The following is a 12,108-nucleotide window of genomic DNA, read 5'->3' on the forward strand; positions in this document are numbered from 1 at the left end:
GTGTGTCCTGGGCCTAGGACTGGAGGGTTCTAGCCAGGCATAAAAAGTGTAATTGTTCTTATTGTTTTATTATATTTTTATTGTTTTTGAAGGATCTGACCGCACTCAAAGTAATGTTGATGTGAGAATTAGGCTGAGTCTCCCAGAGTCAAGTTTTGGCGTGTCCTGCCTTGGTGGTGTCCTTGACAATTTTCTTTCCCCTACTCTCACACCTAATTCCTCAGTAATTCTGTCTGCTGCCCTAAAAATCCATCCAGAATCCACCTGGTCTGAGCATAGTCAGAGTTCCCATCATCCCTGCTCTGGGCCAATGCAGTCCCCTTCATCCTATTCCAGCTTGCAAACGTGCCTTTCAGAGGCCACAGGGTGCTTGTGGACACCTGAATCAGGACACACCCCTCTGCTTAGAACCCTCCATGGCTTCCACCTCACTCAGCAAAAGTCAAATCCTCTCTGTGGCCCACAAGGCCCTGCCCAATCTGCCCGTCATCTCTGTGTCCGTGTCCCCTCCCATTTTCCCCCTCCATCGCTGCTCCAGCCACACCGGAATCCTCGCTTTTCCTAGAACACCTGGGCACATTCCAGCCTCAGGGCCTTTGCACTTACTGTCCCCGCATCCTGAAATGCTCTTCCTTCAAGTGTTTCCAGGACGATGACATATCAGTTCACATCATGTGTCACCACCTCTACAGAGAGGCCTCCCGACCAACATCGCTTCACTGTATTGTCACTGAAAATGATCTCCATTATCTCGTCACTCAGTTATTGTCTGTGTCGCTCACCACAGCGTCAATTCCACGAGGGCAAGGATTTTGTGCGTTTGTTCGCTGTTTTGGGGTTTAGTGTCAGTAAATACATTTGCCCTGCGTCTTTTCCGCCTCCAACATCTTCGTCTGCGTTTCCCACAAAATCCATTATTTAGAAAGAAAAATTTGCAGAACAGCTCTTGGGGACGACAATGGTGGGCAGAGGGCGTCAGTCTGTGGCCGGGGGCGCGCCGGGACTGCCCGCGGAGCCGCTGGTATCCAGCCCGTCCCGCTGGGGCGACGAGCGCTCCGAGCGGCTGGTGCTGCCGTCCAGGCCCAGGGGCAAGCACCTGCACGGGCCTCTGGAAACCTCAGCCGCGCTCCCGGACCTTGGGGAGCCCCCTGGTCCTCGGCCGCAGGAGCGGCGGCCGCAGCAGACGAGTCGCAGGAGCGCATGGCTCAGATCGCTATTGGTGAACGTGTAGATGATGGGGTTCAGAAGCGAGTTGGCCATGGCCAGTCCCAGGAAGGGGTCGGCCTGCAAGAGCACAGGACAGGCGCGAACGGGGCATGCCACGTCGAGCAACAGCAGCAGGAAGAGAGGGCCCCAACAGGCCACGAAGGCCAGGAGCACCACGCTGAGCGTGCGCACCAGCGCCTGCGAGCGCGGCGTGCGGCGCGCGCGGGTCGAGGTGCCTCCGCCAGCCCCGGGCCGCGCCCGCAGGCGCCGCGCGTTGGCTCGCACCTGGCAGTAGATGTGTGCGTAGAGCACGCAGATGGTGGCCAGGATGCCCACGAATGCCAGCACGCAGAAGAGCACGTAGGCCTTGGCGTAGAGCGGCAGGACAGTGGAGCAGGCGTCCAGGCGACCCAGACAATTCCAGCCCATCGCGGGCAGTAGCCCGAGCAGCAGCGACACGCCCCAGGCGGCGGCCGCCAGCGCCAGCGTGCGCCGCCGACTGGCGGCGGGCGCGGGTCCCCGGCGCGCCATGGTGAGGCTGCGCTCGAGCGCGATGGCCAGGAGGCTCAGGACGGACGCGGCGAGCGTTACGAAGACGCCGCCTTCACGCGCGAACCAGAGCGCGGGCGACAGTCGCAGGGTGAGTGGCCCCGACAGCAGGATGTTGGCGGCGTAGGCGGCGCCGGCCAGCAGATCCGACAGCGTGAGGCTGCCCAGGAGCAGGAACATGGGCGCGTGGAAACGCGGGTGGCGCCCGATCACGAACAGCACGGCCAAGTTCTCGAGCACGATGAGCGCGCACACCGCCAGGCACACGACGGCGTCGGCGCGCAGTCCCGCGCCGGGCTGGTAGCGCGCGCCACGGAGCTTGCCGGTGTAGTTGTAATGCAGGACGATGACCTCGCTCACTGGCGCCGGCCGCAGCAGCCCCGGCTCCATGGGCCGCGCCCCAAGGCTGCGGAGAGGCCGGGTGCTGTGTCAGGAGGACCGCCCACCTCCCATGCACACCATCCCGCGGCCTGCGGGGGCGGGCACCGATTATGCCTGGCAGCTCTGGGAAAGGGGCCCTGACCCCTGCCTACCACCCCATATGCACATGAGCTCCAAGGGGAGTTCAGGATGGAAGGGGGAGTGTCCATGGCAACAGACACCACACACAATATCAGGAGGGGACAGAGTGACACACAGTCTCACAAAAAAGGGACACTAGTAACGCACACAAGCAGGGATGTCTGGCATATTCAGTCATAAACAGAAAGAAACGCAAACAAACATGACCAAACACAGAAAGGGCCACACAAAACAGTGACACCGTGGCACATACACACATACCCACAGGGCAAAAATAAACAGTCATATATCATCAGGGAGACCCAAAAATACATTCATACATGGACAGAGCAACACAAGAGCAAAAATTCAGTCACACGCAGATGGGGTCACACACCAGTGGCACAGGCCACAGTTTCACAACCTCCTCTCACACCCAGCCTGGGGCTCAGAGGCCCACACTCCACACACCTCACCTCGCTGCACACAAGACTTTTTCCTGCCCAAACGCCACCATCCACTCAAAACCCCGTGGGAAAGCTGATCCTATCCAACCATTTTACAGAGGAAGAGCTCTAGGGGAGCAGACAGGACCCACGCTGCACAGACAGGCTCTTGCAGAGGGGCACACGTTTCATTAAAGTATAATGACATGTCCTGCCTGCGACTGGGCCTTTTACTCCCCTTTAGTCACTACCCTCCCTTTAGTCCCAATGTACAGATGAGGAAACTGAGGCTCAAAGAAATACTTTGCCGAGAAGCAAGCACAAAGGTTTTCACTCTCTCACACAAAAACATAGCCACGCAGAGACGGTTACAAAGTCAGGCAAGTCCCACTTAACAGATGAGAAAACCAAGGCCTCGGGAGGGGAATGGGCTTTTTGGCACAGGACAGGGACAAATGTATGCCAGACAGCTTCAGTCACACACGGAGAACCACGCGCTAATACAGACTGACAAGGAGTCACTGGCACAGCCACGCTGGGGATGGGGTGGGGGGTGTCCCAGTTACACGGAGACGTGAGTTACACATGCTCTGATGGGGACACCTCTTAGAGGCGCATGGCCTCTTCACCACTCTCCTCGTCCGGTGTGCCTGGCAGGAGGACTGAAGCATGGAAACTGGCAGTGGCGCGGCCAGGAGGGAGCGAGACCCGGGAATTCCAGGCGCCCCCACCCATACCCCGGGCTCGGCACCCAGCCGGGGAGTCGCCGGCTTTCTCCTCCCTAGAGGCCTCCGGGAAAGGATCGGGAATCCCCAGCAAGGGGCGGTGCGCCTTTCCAGACCGGGAGAGTGGCCAGGCCGAGCCCCGCACCGCCAAGGACCCGTGCTGTACACTCACCCCTGCGCCCTGGTCGTGCGCCCCCCGCAGTCGCGCTGGCTGGAGCAGAGTGAGCGGACGCGGCTCTGGGGGCGGGCCTGGAGCTGGCTGGCGAGGGGGCGGGCTGACGACGCGGAGGGCCGGCGGTCGCCAGCAGTAGCCCCCTCCCCTTGAGGCTCGGGCACTCAGCCCGTGGCTGCCAGCCTGTGCCACCCGCTGCGGCACCGGAGCATGCCCCGGCGGCGACTGGCACCGGCGAGTCCTCAACTCCCCCCTGCAGGCCTGGGCTGCCCTCCCAGGGACTCTCCGTCGCGGTGGGAGGATCCGGAGGCGCGGGAAGGGGAGGGTTCTTCAGCAGGGAGGCCACAGCCTGAGCCGCTTCCCCCCCAACAGAGGGGTCTCGTCTGTGCTTGGGTGTCTAGGCCCCTCCCCATTTCCCGCCCACCTCCCAACTGAGCTTCCTGGGCTGCATCCCAAGGACGCCCCGTCGACGGAGGGACCCGGGCACCGAGGGTTTGGCCTGAATCCTGTCCCCCCAGCTTCTAGGTCCCGGCTGCTCCCCGGCACAGGCCCCTCCCCATTTTCCACTCCCATCCCAGGCTCGGGGCTAGTGAGGGAGGGGCAGGCGCAGGCAGAATTCGGGTGGGAACCTCCCTGTCCCCAGATAAGGAGGATCTGGCAAGTCCTGCCCCCTGGCTCCCCGCATTCCCCCCACCCGGTCTCTCCCACCCTTATCGCTCCCGTCAGTGTGATTTACTCATTTGTCGTGTGTCTGGGCTGTGTCCCAACCAGACTGTCAGCTCCACTGGGGGGCAGGGGCTTGAGTCTGTCATGGGCACTACCGGGACACAGATGGTGCCCAATAAGTGTCTGCTGAGTGAATGAATGAATGAATGAATGAATGTCTCCATCCCTTCCTCTGTGCGTGTCTCTCTCGTCCGGGTTCTCAGTCTCTGTTTGTTTCTCTCTGTCTCTGTATGTGTCTCTCAGTCATTGTCGCTCTCCCACGCCTCTCCCAGGCCCGCTCCTCCAAAGGGCCAGTCCCAGCTGGCCCCGTACCTCCCACTAGTTCCCAGGAGCTTCCTGGCCGGGTCCAGCTCCCCCACCCACGGAGCAGCCGCCACAGCCGGGAAGAGGGGCTGGGTCTGGCTGCGGTGACCTTCACCAGAACCCTGCCCTTTGCCCCGACCGCTCCAGGCCTTACTGGCCGCGGGGGAGGGCGCCCCAGGAGCAATGATCCAGAGGCCAGGGATGGGGGTAAGTCCGGGGTGCCCCTGTGGGAGAAACCGCGAGGGACACCCAGGCAGGGTCGCCCCTGCATGAAGCCCCCTGGATCCTAGGTGCTTCGGCCCCCTCTGTACCCTGGGTGGGCAGAACCGCTCCTGTCTGCTCCGACCAATCAAAGACAAGCGCGGGGACAGCACAGCCAATGGGACCCGCGGCGGGGGACAGCGTTAACCCATCGGTGCCCGGCGGCTCACAGCCCTGCGGACCAAGCCTCCGATCGGATCGTGCCCGCTGGGATGAGCCTTGAAGACCCCCCAACGCAGCGGGGCCACACCTGGCACCCAGCAGGCGCTCGATAAATGATCTCCTTCTGCAAAGGGGAAGCCGCACCCAGGGTGGGGAGGTGACCTCTTCACACCTCCCAGTCGGCAATCGCACCTCCCGCGAGCTCTGCGGACTGGAACGGGGCTCTTCCGCTCGCGGGTCCCGGGCCTAGCACCTCCCACTCCTGCTGTCTCCCTGCTCCTCTTTCCCACGGATCGGGACCCTGGGGACTTGGGCTCTGGCGTCTCAGGCAGATGTCTCCCTGGATGCCTCTGTGCTTCTATCCCTAACAGCCAGTTCACGCCCACGGCCACAGTTCTTAAAACTCAGATGCGTCCCTCCCCTGCTCCAAACCCTCCCATGGCTCCCTATGTTGCTATGAGTAAGTGTCCAAGTCCTCCCGCAGCCCACAAAGCCCTGCACGATCTGTCTGCCTGCCTTACTTCTAGGTTCGCCCTGCTTCACTCTGCTCCAGTGCTACTGCACTCTTTCCTGTTCCTCACAAACTTGGAGACCTTTAAACTCCTTGGGACACCTGTGCCCAGCAGCTGTCCTTGCTCCTGCTCTGCTCCATGGCAGGAAAGAAAAAAAAAGACCTTTGAACTTGAACCTGGGGATCAGTCTGCTTGGAACATCCTTCCCACAGCTCTTCCCAGCTGGTCACCTCCACAGAGGGGCCATCCCTGATCTGTCCCTCTCCTCCCCAGTTTCAAATGGCAGTTGGCATCATTTGAAATCACCTTTTTTATTTATTTGTTCATCTGGCCTGTTGTGTGTCTGTGCCCTAGAGACAGATCCAGGAAGGAAGGGACTCTCTCTGCCACTCTGCCCAGACATCTAAAGATTAAGGGCTCCAAGTCTAGAGCCAGGCTCAACCACTTCATGCCCCAGGACCCTGGGCAAGTGATACCCCTCTGAGCCTCAATGGCCTCATCTGTAAAATGGAGATAATAATAGCACCCACTCCCAGGGCTGTTGTTGAGGATAAAAGAAGTCGGAATAGAGCTGGGGCATACAGTGAGAGCTCAATAAATGTTAGCGCATGTGCTATGGGTCACCATTGTACCCCCGCAGAGGATTTAGGAAGGGACCCAGCTCAGGCAGCAGCACCACCCCATCTCATCTCCACTCCTACCCCCCAGGACAAGCCAGGTCTCTTCCCAGGCGAAGGGCACCCCTGGCCTCCTCGCCCTGCCCGCAGCCCGCCCAGCCTGCCTGCCTGAAGCGTGCCTGGACCAGCACACCCGCTCGGCCGGTTCTGCTGCCAGGGTTTTCCCCCACAGGAGCCACCCTGCCCGGTCTGCATCTCCGAGAGGGCAAAATGCCTCCCATGACCCCCTGAGAACCCTGGCCTTCCCAGAGAGGGCTGCTGGAGGGCTCTCCATTCCCACTCTCCCCACCGCCCTTGCCCAGTTCTGAGACTTGACCGTAGCCACAGGGAGGTATGAACTGAGAACTTTCCCACAGCAGAGACCAGAGCAGGTAGAGTTGGGGGTCTCAAACTGGAAGCCTGGGAGCCAATGCTGGCTCACGCATACAAGCCTCGTTTGTCCAGCTCAGTGAAGTCACCCCCTCAAACAGTTGTCTGAACTGGGCAGAAACACTGTACTCTAGCCAGTACACTTGTTTCTCATGGGGAGACAGGTTAACAATTCTGAAAATACTTGCATGATAAAGTTGGACAAAGAAGTACATATGTTGTAGATATTGATAGCCAGACTTCATACTGTTGGAGAAGGAAGTTGCAAATAAGCAATGGATGGGGATTATCAGTAAAAATTCGTGTTTATTTTAATAGATAAGAAAATATAGATATGTGTGTAAACACAGGTTGGCACACACAGACACACAGAGGGACCAGAATCAGTGACACCCCAATAGCAATGAGGACCACCCAGCACCCAGATCTTGGTTTCTAAATACCATTTTCCAATATGAAGAATCAGGGCTCCTTGAAGGAATGGCTGATTCTAGAGCTGGGGCAGAAAAAACACAAAACAAACCTGGAGCATCTTGCAGTACCAGAAATTCTTTTTTGTTTTGTTTTTTAAGGTTTCTCTCTCTCTCTCTCTTTTTGGCAGCTGGCGAATATGGGGATCTGAACCCATGACTTTGGTGTATCACACTCTCCCAAGTGAGCTAACCAGCCACCCCCAGAAATTACTTTTAAGAGAAACAGCAAAAAGACCCGGGAGCCAACCTGAAAGAATTCCCGTGGCCAGAGCTGGAACAATTTGAGCAACAAAATAAATAGCAATAATATTGGATTAGAACTCAAAGAGTAAAATAAATGTCCACAAGTCCATGATGGTATAGATACGTGATTGCATACATTTTAAAATGGAAGAGAAAGGACAAATCTTCCTTACAAAAGAATTCCAGTTGATAAATGTGGAATGAATATAAATAGAAAATCCCCCTTAGAACACTAAAATATGGCTGGCTGGTTAGCCCAGTTGGTTAGAGCACAGCCTAACAGGTCACAGTTTGGATCCCTATGCCAACCACAAGAAACAAACAAACAAACGAACAAAAAACTAAAATGAAAATTGCTGCAGGCAGAATCTACTAATTAATGATGAAATTAGTGGTCAGAACTTTAAGGGGACACAGGACATTTGCATAGCCTCAAAGTTTCTCCCCCAAAATATTTATTAATTACCTTGGTGGTTTTCACCTTTGACCACAAATTAAACATTCCTCTTTCTGAGGGATGGAGCTTAGTTCCCTTTCCTGTTAAGGTGGGCAAGACTTAATGCTTTGCTTCTAAAAAATTTAATATGGGCCACACAGAAAACTGCACACAGATGTTTACAGCAGTTTTATTCATAATTGCCAAAGCTTGGAAGCAACTGAGATGTCCTTTGGAAGGTGAATGGATAAATTATCTGTGGTACATCCAGACAATGGGATACTTTTCAGCATTAAAAAGAGGGCTGACCCCGTGGCTCACTCGGGAGAGTGCGGCGCTGGGAGTGCAGCAGTGCTCCCACTGCGGGTTCAGATCCTATATGGGGATGGCCAGTTCACTCACTGGCTGAGCACTGTCACAAAAAAGGACAAAAAAAAAAAAAAAAAAAGAGATGAGTGGGCTGGCTAGTTAATTTGTTTGGTTAGAGCACGGTGCTGACAACACCAAGGTCAAGTGTTGGGATCAGGCATGAGCAACGGCCTAGCATCCTTCCTTTTATTTTATGTTATTTTAAAATTGAGGCGCTGTTCTCATAACATAAAATTAACCATTTTGGCATATAGTAACCAAATACATATATAACCAGTGGCATATAGTACATTTAAAATGCTGTGCAACCACCAACTCTATCTAGTTCCAAAACATTTTCATCACCCGCCAAAAAACAAGTGTTCCCCGTTCCTACTTCCCCTGGCCCCAGGCAGTCTGCTTTTTGTCTCTGCATTTGCCTATTCTGAGTATTTCGTATAAACAGAATCATGCAATACATGGCCTTTTGTGTCTGGCTTCATTTCCTCAGCGTAATGTTTTCTGTGTCAGGACTTCATTTCTTTTTATTAGATCATAGTAATGTACTTTTTTTGCGGGAGTGGGGAGATGGCTGACCAGTACGGGGATCTGAACCCTTGACCTTGTGTGTTATAGCACCACACTCTAACCAACTGAGCTAACTGGACAGCCCTTTAGTAGTGTGGTTTTTATCAGAAATTCTAAAAATCTCCTAGAAAAGGCTTTGAGTTGGGAGGGGGAAGGGAGAAGGCTGTCTGGCAGGGGGGAGATCACCTGGTCCAAGGTGCTGGGCAGGACTCAGGAAGGGCCGTGCCTCTCTCCTGTCTCCTGCTCACCCCCAAGTCTGGCAAATTCCCCAGGGCAAAATCTGACCTCATCCCCCCACCAGTGTCCTCAGTTACAGCTTTTGGTAAACCCAGGTCAAGGAAGGTGATAAGCCCAAACGCTGGGGAGGCAGGTCATGGAGGTGGGTCCTGGAGCTAAGCCCTGGGGAGGCAGAGGAGGTGGGACCCCTCTAGGTGCCCCACTCACCCCTCACCTCTCGCCTCCTAGGCCTTAGGTTTGGAAGCTTGGAGTCAGGACCTCCCCCATCTCTCTTTCACACCTTCTCACACTTAGGCGTTCATTTCACAGGCTAGGTCAGGAGGGAAGGGAAAAGGACAGTGGAGCAGAGGCAGTGGGTCAGCAGGTGTGAAGGCCTGGAGGCTGGAAGGAATGTGCCTTGAAGAAGCTGAAATCAGTTCAGTTGGGCATGAACTTGGCTTAGGGCAAACGAGCAGGGGGACAGGAGGGAAGGCTGGCTGTGGGGCGAGAGTCAGGTTTGGTGGGGCCTCCAAGGCCAGACCTCTAGTGTCTAGGCACCTCCTTGCTGTGTGACCACGGACAGCTTACTTAACCTCTCTGATCTCAGTTTCCCTACCTATAAAATGGAGACATGAAAGTCCTTTTCTTTCTCACAGTGATCTCATGAAAAGAAATGTGATGATTAGTGTAAAAAGTTCAGCACATTTTCTGGCCCCAAATTAACCACTCCATAAATGTCAAACATTATTTTTTTTTAACAGCATTATTGAGATATAATTTACTTACCACAAAATTCACACATTGAAAGTATGCAATTCTGTGGTTTTTCTGTGTATTCAGACAATCATCACCACAATCAGTTTTAGAACATTATCACCACCCCAAAATTAAACCCTTTACCCACCAGCAGTCACTCCCATCCTCTCCTCCCCGCAGCCCCTGGAACCACTAATCCACTTTCTATCTCAATGGATTTGCCTATTCTGGACATTCATATAAAAGGAAATATACAATATGTGGTCTTTTGCATCTGGCTCCTTCCATTAAGCATAATGTTTTTGAGGTCCATGCATGTTGTAGCATGTATCAGAGCTTTTCTTTTTTGGGGCTAAATAATATTCCATTGAATGGATGGATACAGCACATTGTGTTTATCCATTCATCTGTTAATGGACATCTGGATTGTTTCTGCTTTTCGGCTATTTTGAATAATGCTGCTATGAACATGTGTGTACATGTTTTTTGTTTATAGGTATGATTTCATTTCTATTGGGTATATACCTAGGAATGGAATTGTTGGGACATGTGGTAAAGCTATTATTATTTTATTTTATTTTATTTTTTTGGCGGCTGGATGGTATTGGGAGGCAACTCTGTATTTGACATTCTGAGGAGCTATTTTCCAAAACAGCAAACAGCCAGACGGTTTTCCAAAGCAACCGCACTCTTTTCCAATCCCATGAGCAATGTACAAACGTTCTAATTTTTCCACATCCTCACCAACACTTATTATTTTCTGTCCTTTTTTATGATAGCCATCCTAGTGGGTGTGATGTATCTCATTGTGGTTTAAATAGTTTGTTATTTTTAATTTCTGTTTTTATTATTGATCTCTCTGCCCACATTGCAGTCCATCCTTCCTCCTGTCCTTCCTCTGTTCACAACCCTTCATAGTTCCTGGGTGCCTTCCAAAGAAAGTTCAAGCAGCCCAGGTCGTTGGCATCTGGCTCTTGCCCCCAAACCCCCAGTCCCACCAGCTCTTGCTTCTGAATCTTTATTTATTTTATTATTTTATTGTTTTTAAATTTTTTTTTTATTCATTCATTCATTTATTTGCTGGGTACAGTATTTTTTTGGTTTCATTTCTGTTTTTTCCTCTGAATCTTTAAATCTGGCAACTGCTCCTCATACTCAAAGACAGGCAGGCTTTGGGGTCAGGCAGATGTGAGTCAGAATTCTGGCTTTGATGATCTTGGACAGCTGGATTCACCTATGTGAGCCTCAGTTTCCTCATCAAATAAAAATTGTAATTATTTCTCTCTCATAGGATTCAGTGAGAGAATATATGTCAATTCTTTGGGGTAATGCCTGGAGTTAAGTAGGAGCTATATTTATCAGGATTCGTTTCCTGTAATTGGAGGTTCCAGAAAAAACCAGCTGAAAATTGAGTTCAATTTAAAACAACTCAAAGTGGTGTGAGGAAAAAAAAAAATGAATTGGCTCATGTTGTAACTGATAATCTAGGGATCTAGGGGTGGTGTTGACTTCAGGCATAGCTGGATCAAGAAGCACCAGTGTCACCAGGAGTCTAACTTGCTATCATCTCTTCAGACACCCCTTGGGTGGCAGATGTTCTGATTGCCACTACCGGATCCATTATCCTCACTCAGCAGAGACATCCAGTTATTCCAAGATTTCACCACAAGTCCTAGTACCAAATACCATTGGCACAGCTCAGATCACATGTCATAACCAACCAATCACTTGGCCTGGGGGGTGGACTGCTCTGATTGGCCAGGCTGGGGAATGTGGGCAGGGTCTTCCCAACTTTGCTCTGTGCACTGTGATGTGGGCCAGAAAGAGTCCCCAAACCATGCTAGGTTGTATTTCTGGCATCTGAGATGGGAAGGCCATGGGGCAGCACAAAGTTCAGGAGTTCAGTTTGGGGAGTTCAGTTTGGGGCTGTTTTGGTTTGAGATGGCTCCCAGCTATCATGTGGTGCCATTGAGTCATTGATTGGACATGAGGCATGCTCACACTTGGTATCTTGGTGGCTCACATCCTTTTTATTGCTTTTATGGAAATGTAATTTCATTCCCCTTTGAAGGATACAATTGAGAAATGTAATTACTATGCTGTATAATTTCTCCACTTAGAGCTAATTGCTTTTTATTTTTTTCCTTTACTTTACTCTCTTAATATATCTGGTAGTGTATCTCAATTCAACTTTCCAAATGATCGAATCTGCCACATAATCTATAGGTAGCATTCTCTTTTTCTCCTGGGTGCTCTCTGCTGGGGAATTCCACCTACCACCCTCCTGTGAATTCTCTTCATCTCTTTCCTATGGTGGGACCCTTGGTTCCTCAAGCTCATGTCTTTTTCCTGATTTACCCACTAGTTTTGGTGGAGTGTATCTCAGTAAACTGAGAATATGGGAGCATGGGAGGTAACATTTTTGAGCTCTTCCCTGTT

At 52.5% G+C, this 12,108-nt stretch overlaps 1 protein-coding gene across 1 annotated transcript; it reads right to left on the bottom strand.

Annotated features, from left to right (window-relative positions):
• Nucleotides 1–975: 975 nt before the first annotated feature.
• On the bottom strand, nucleotides 976–3,634 carry S1PR5 (sphingosine-1-phosphate receptor 5). Its single transcript, XM_063110017.1, has 2 exons — nucleotides 3,600–3,634; nucleotides 976–2,161 (listed from the first exon to the last, which is right to left on the bottom strand). The coding sequence occupies exon 2, from the start codon at nucleotides 2,143–2,145 to the stop codon at nucleotides 976–978; it is 1,170 nt and encodes a 389-aa protein (XP_062966087.1). The 5' UTR covers nucleotides 2,146–2,161; nucleotides 3,600–3,634.
• Between the last annotated feature and the right edge of the window lie 8,474 nt (nucleotides 3,635–12,108).

The sequence above is a fragment of the Cynocephalus volans genome, chromosome 10 (assembly GCF_027409185.1).
Source record: "Cynocephalus volans isolate mCynVol1 chromosome 10, mCynVol1.pri, whole genome shotgun sequence".
Taxonomy (NCBI): domain Eukaryota; kingdom Metazoa; phylum Chordata; class Mammalia; order Dermoptera; family Cynocephalidae; genus Cynocephalus; species Cynocephalus volans.

Bases quoted from the DNA above. Each gene is read 5' to 3' on its own strand.
- S1PR5 (XM_063110017.1), bottom strand. From the start codon at position 2,145: ATGGAGCCGGGGCTGCTGCGGCCGGCGCCAGTGAGCGAGGTCATCGTC.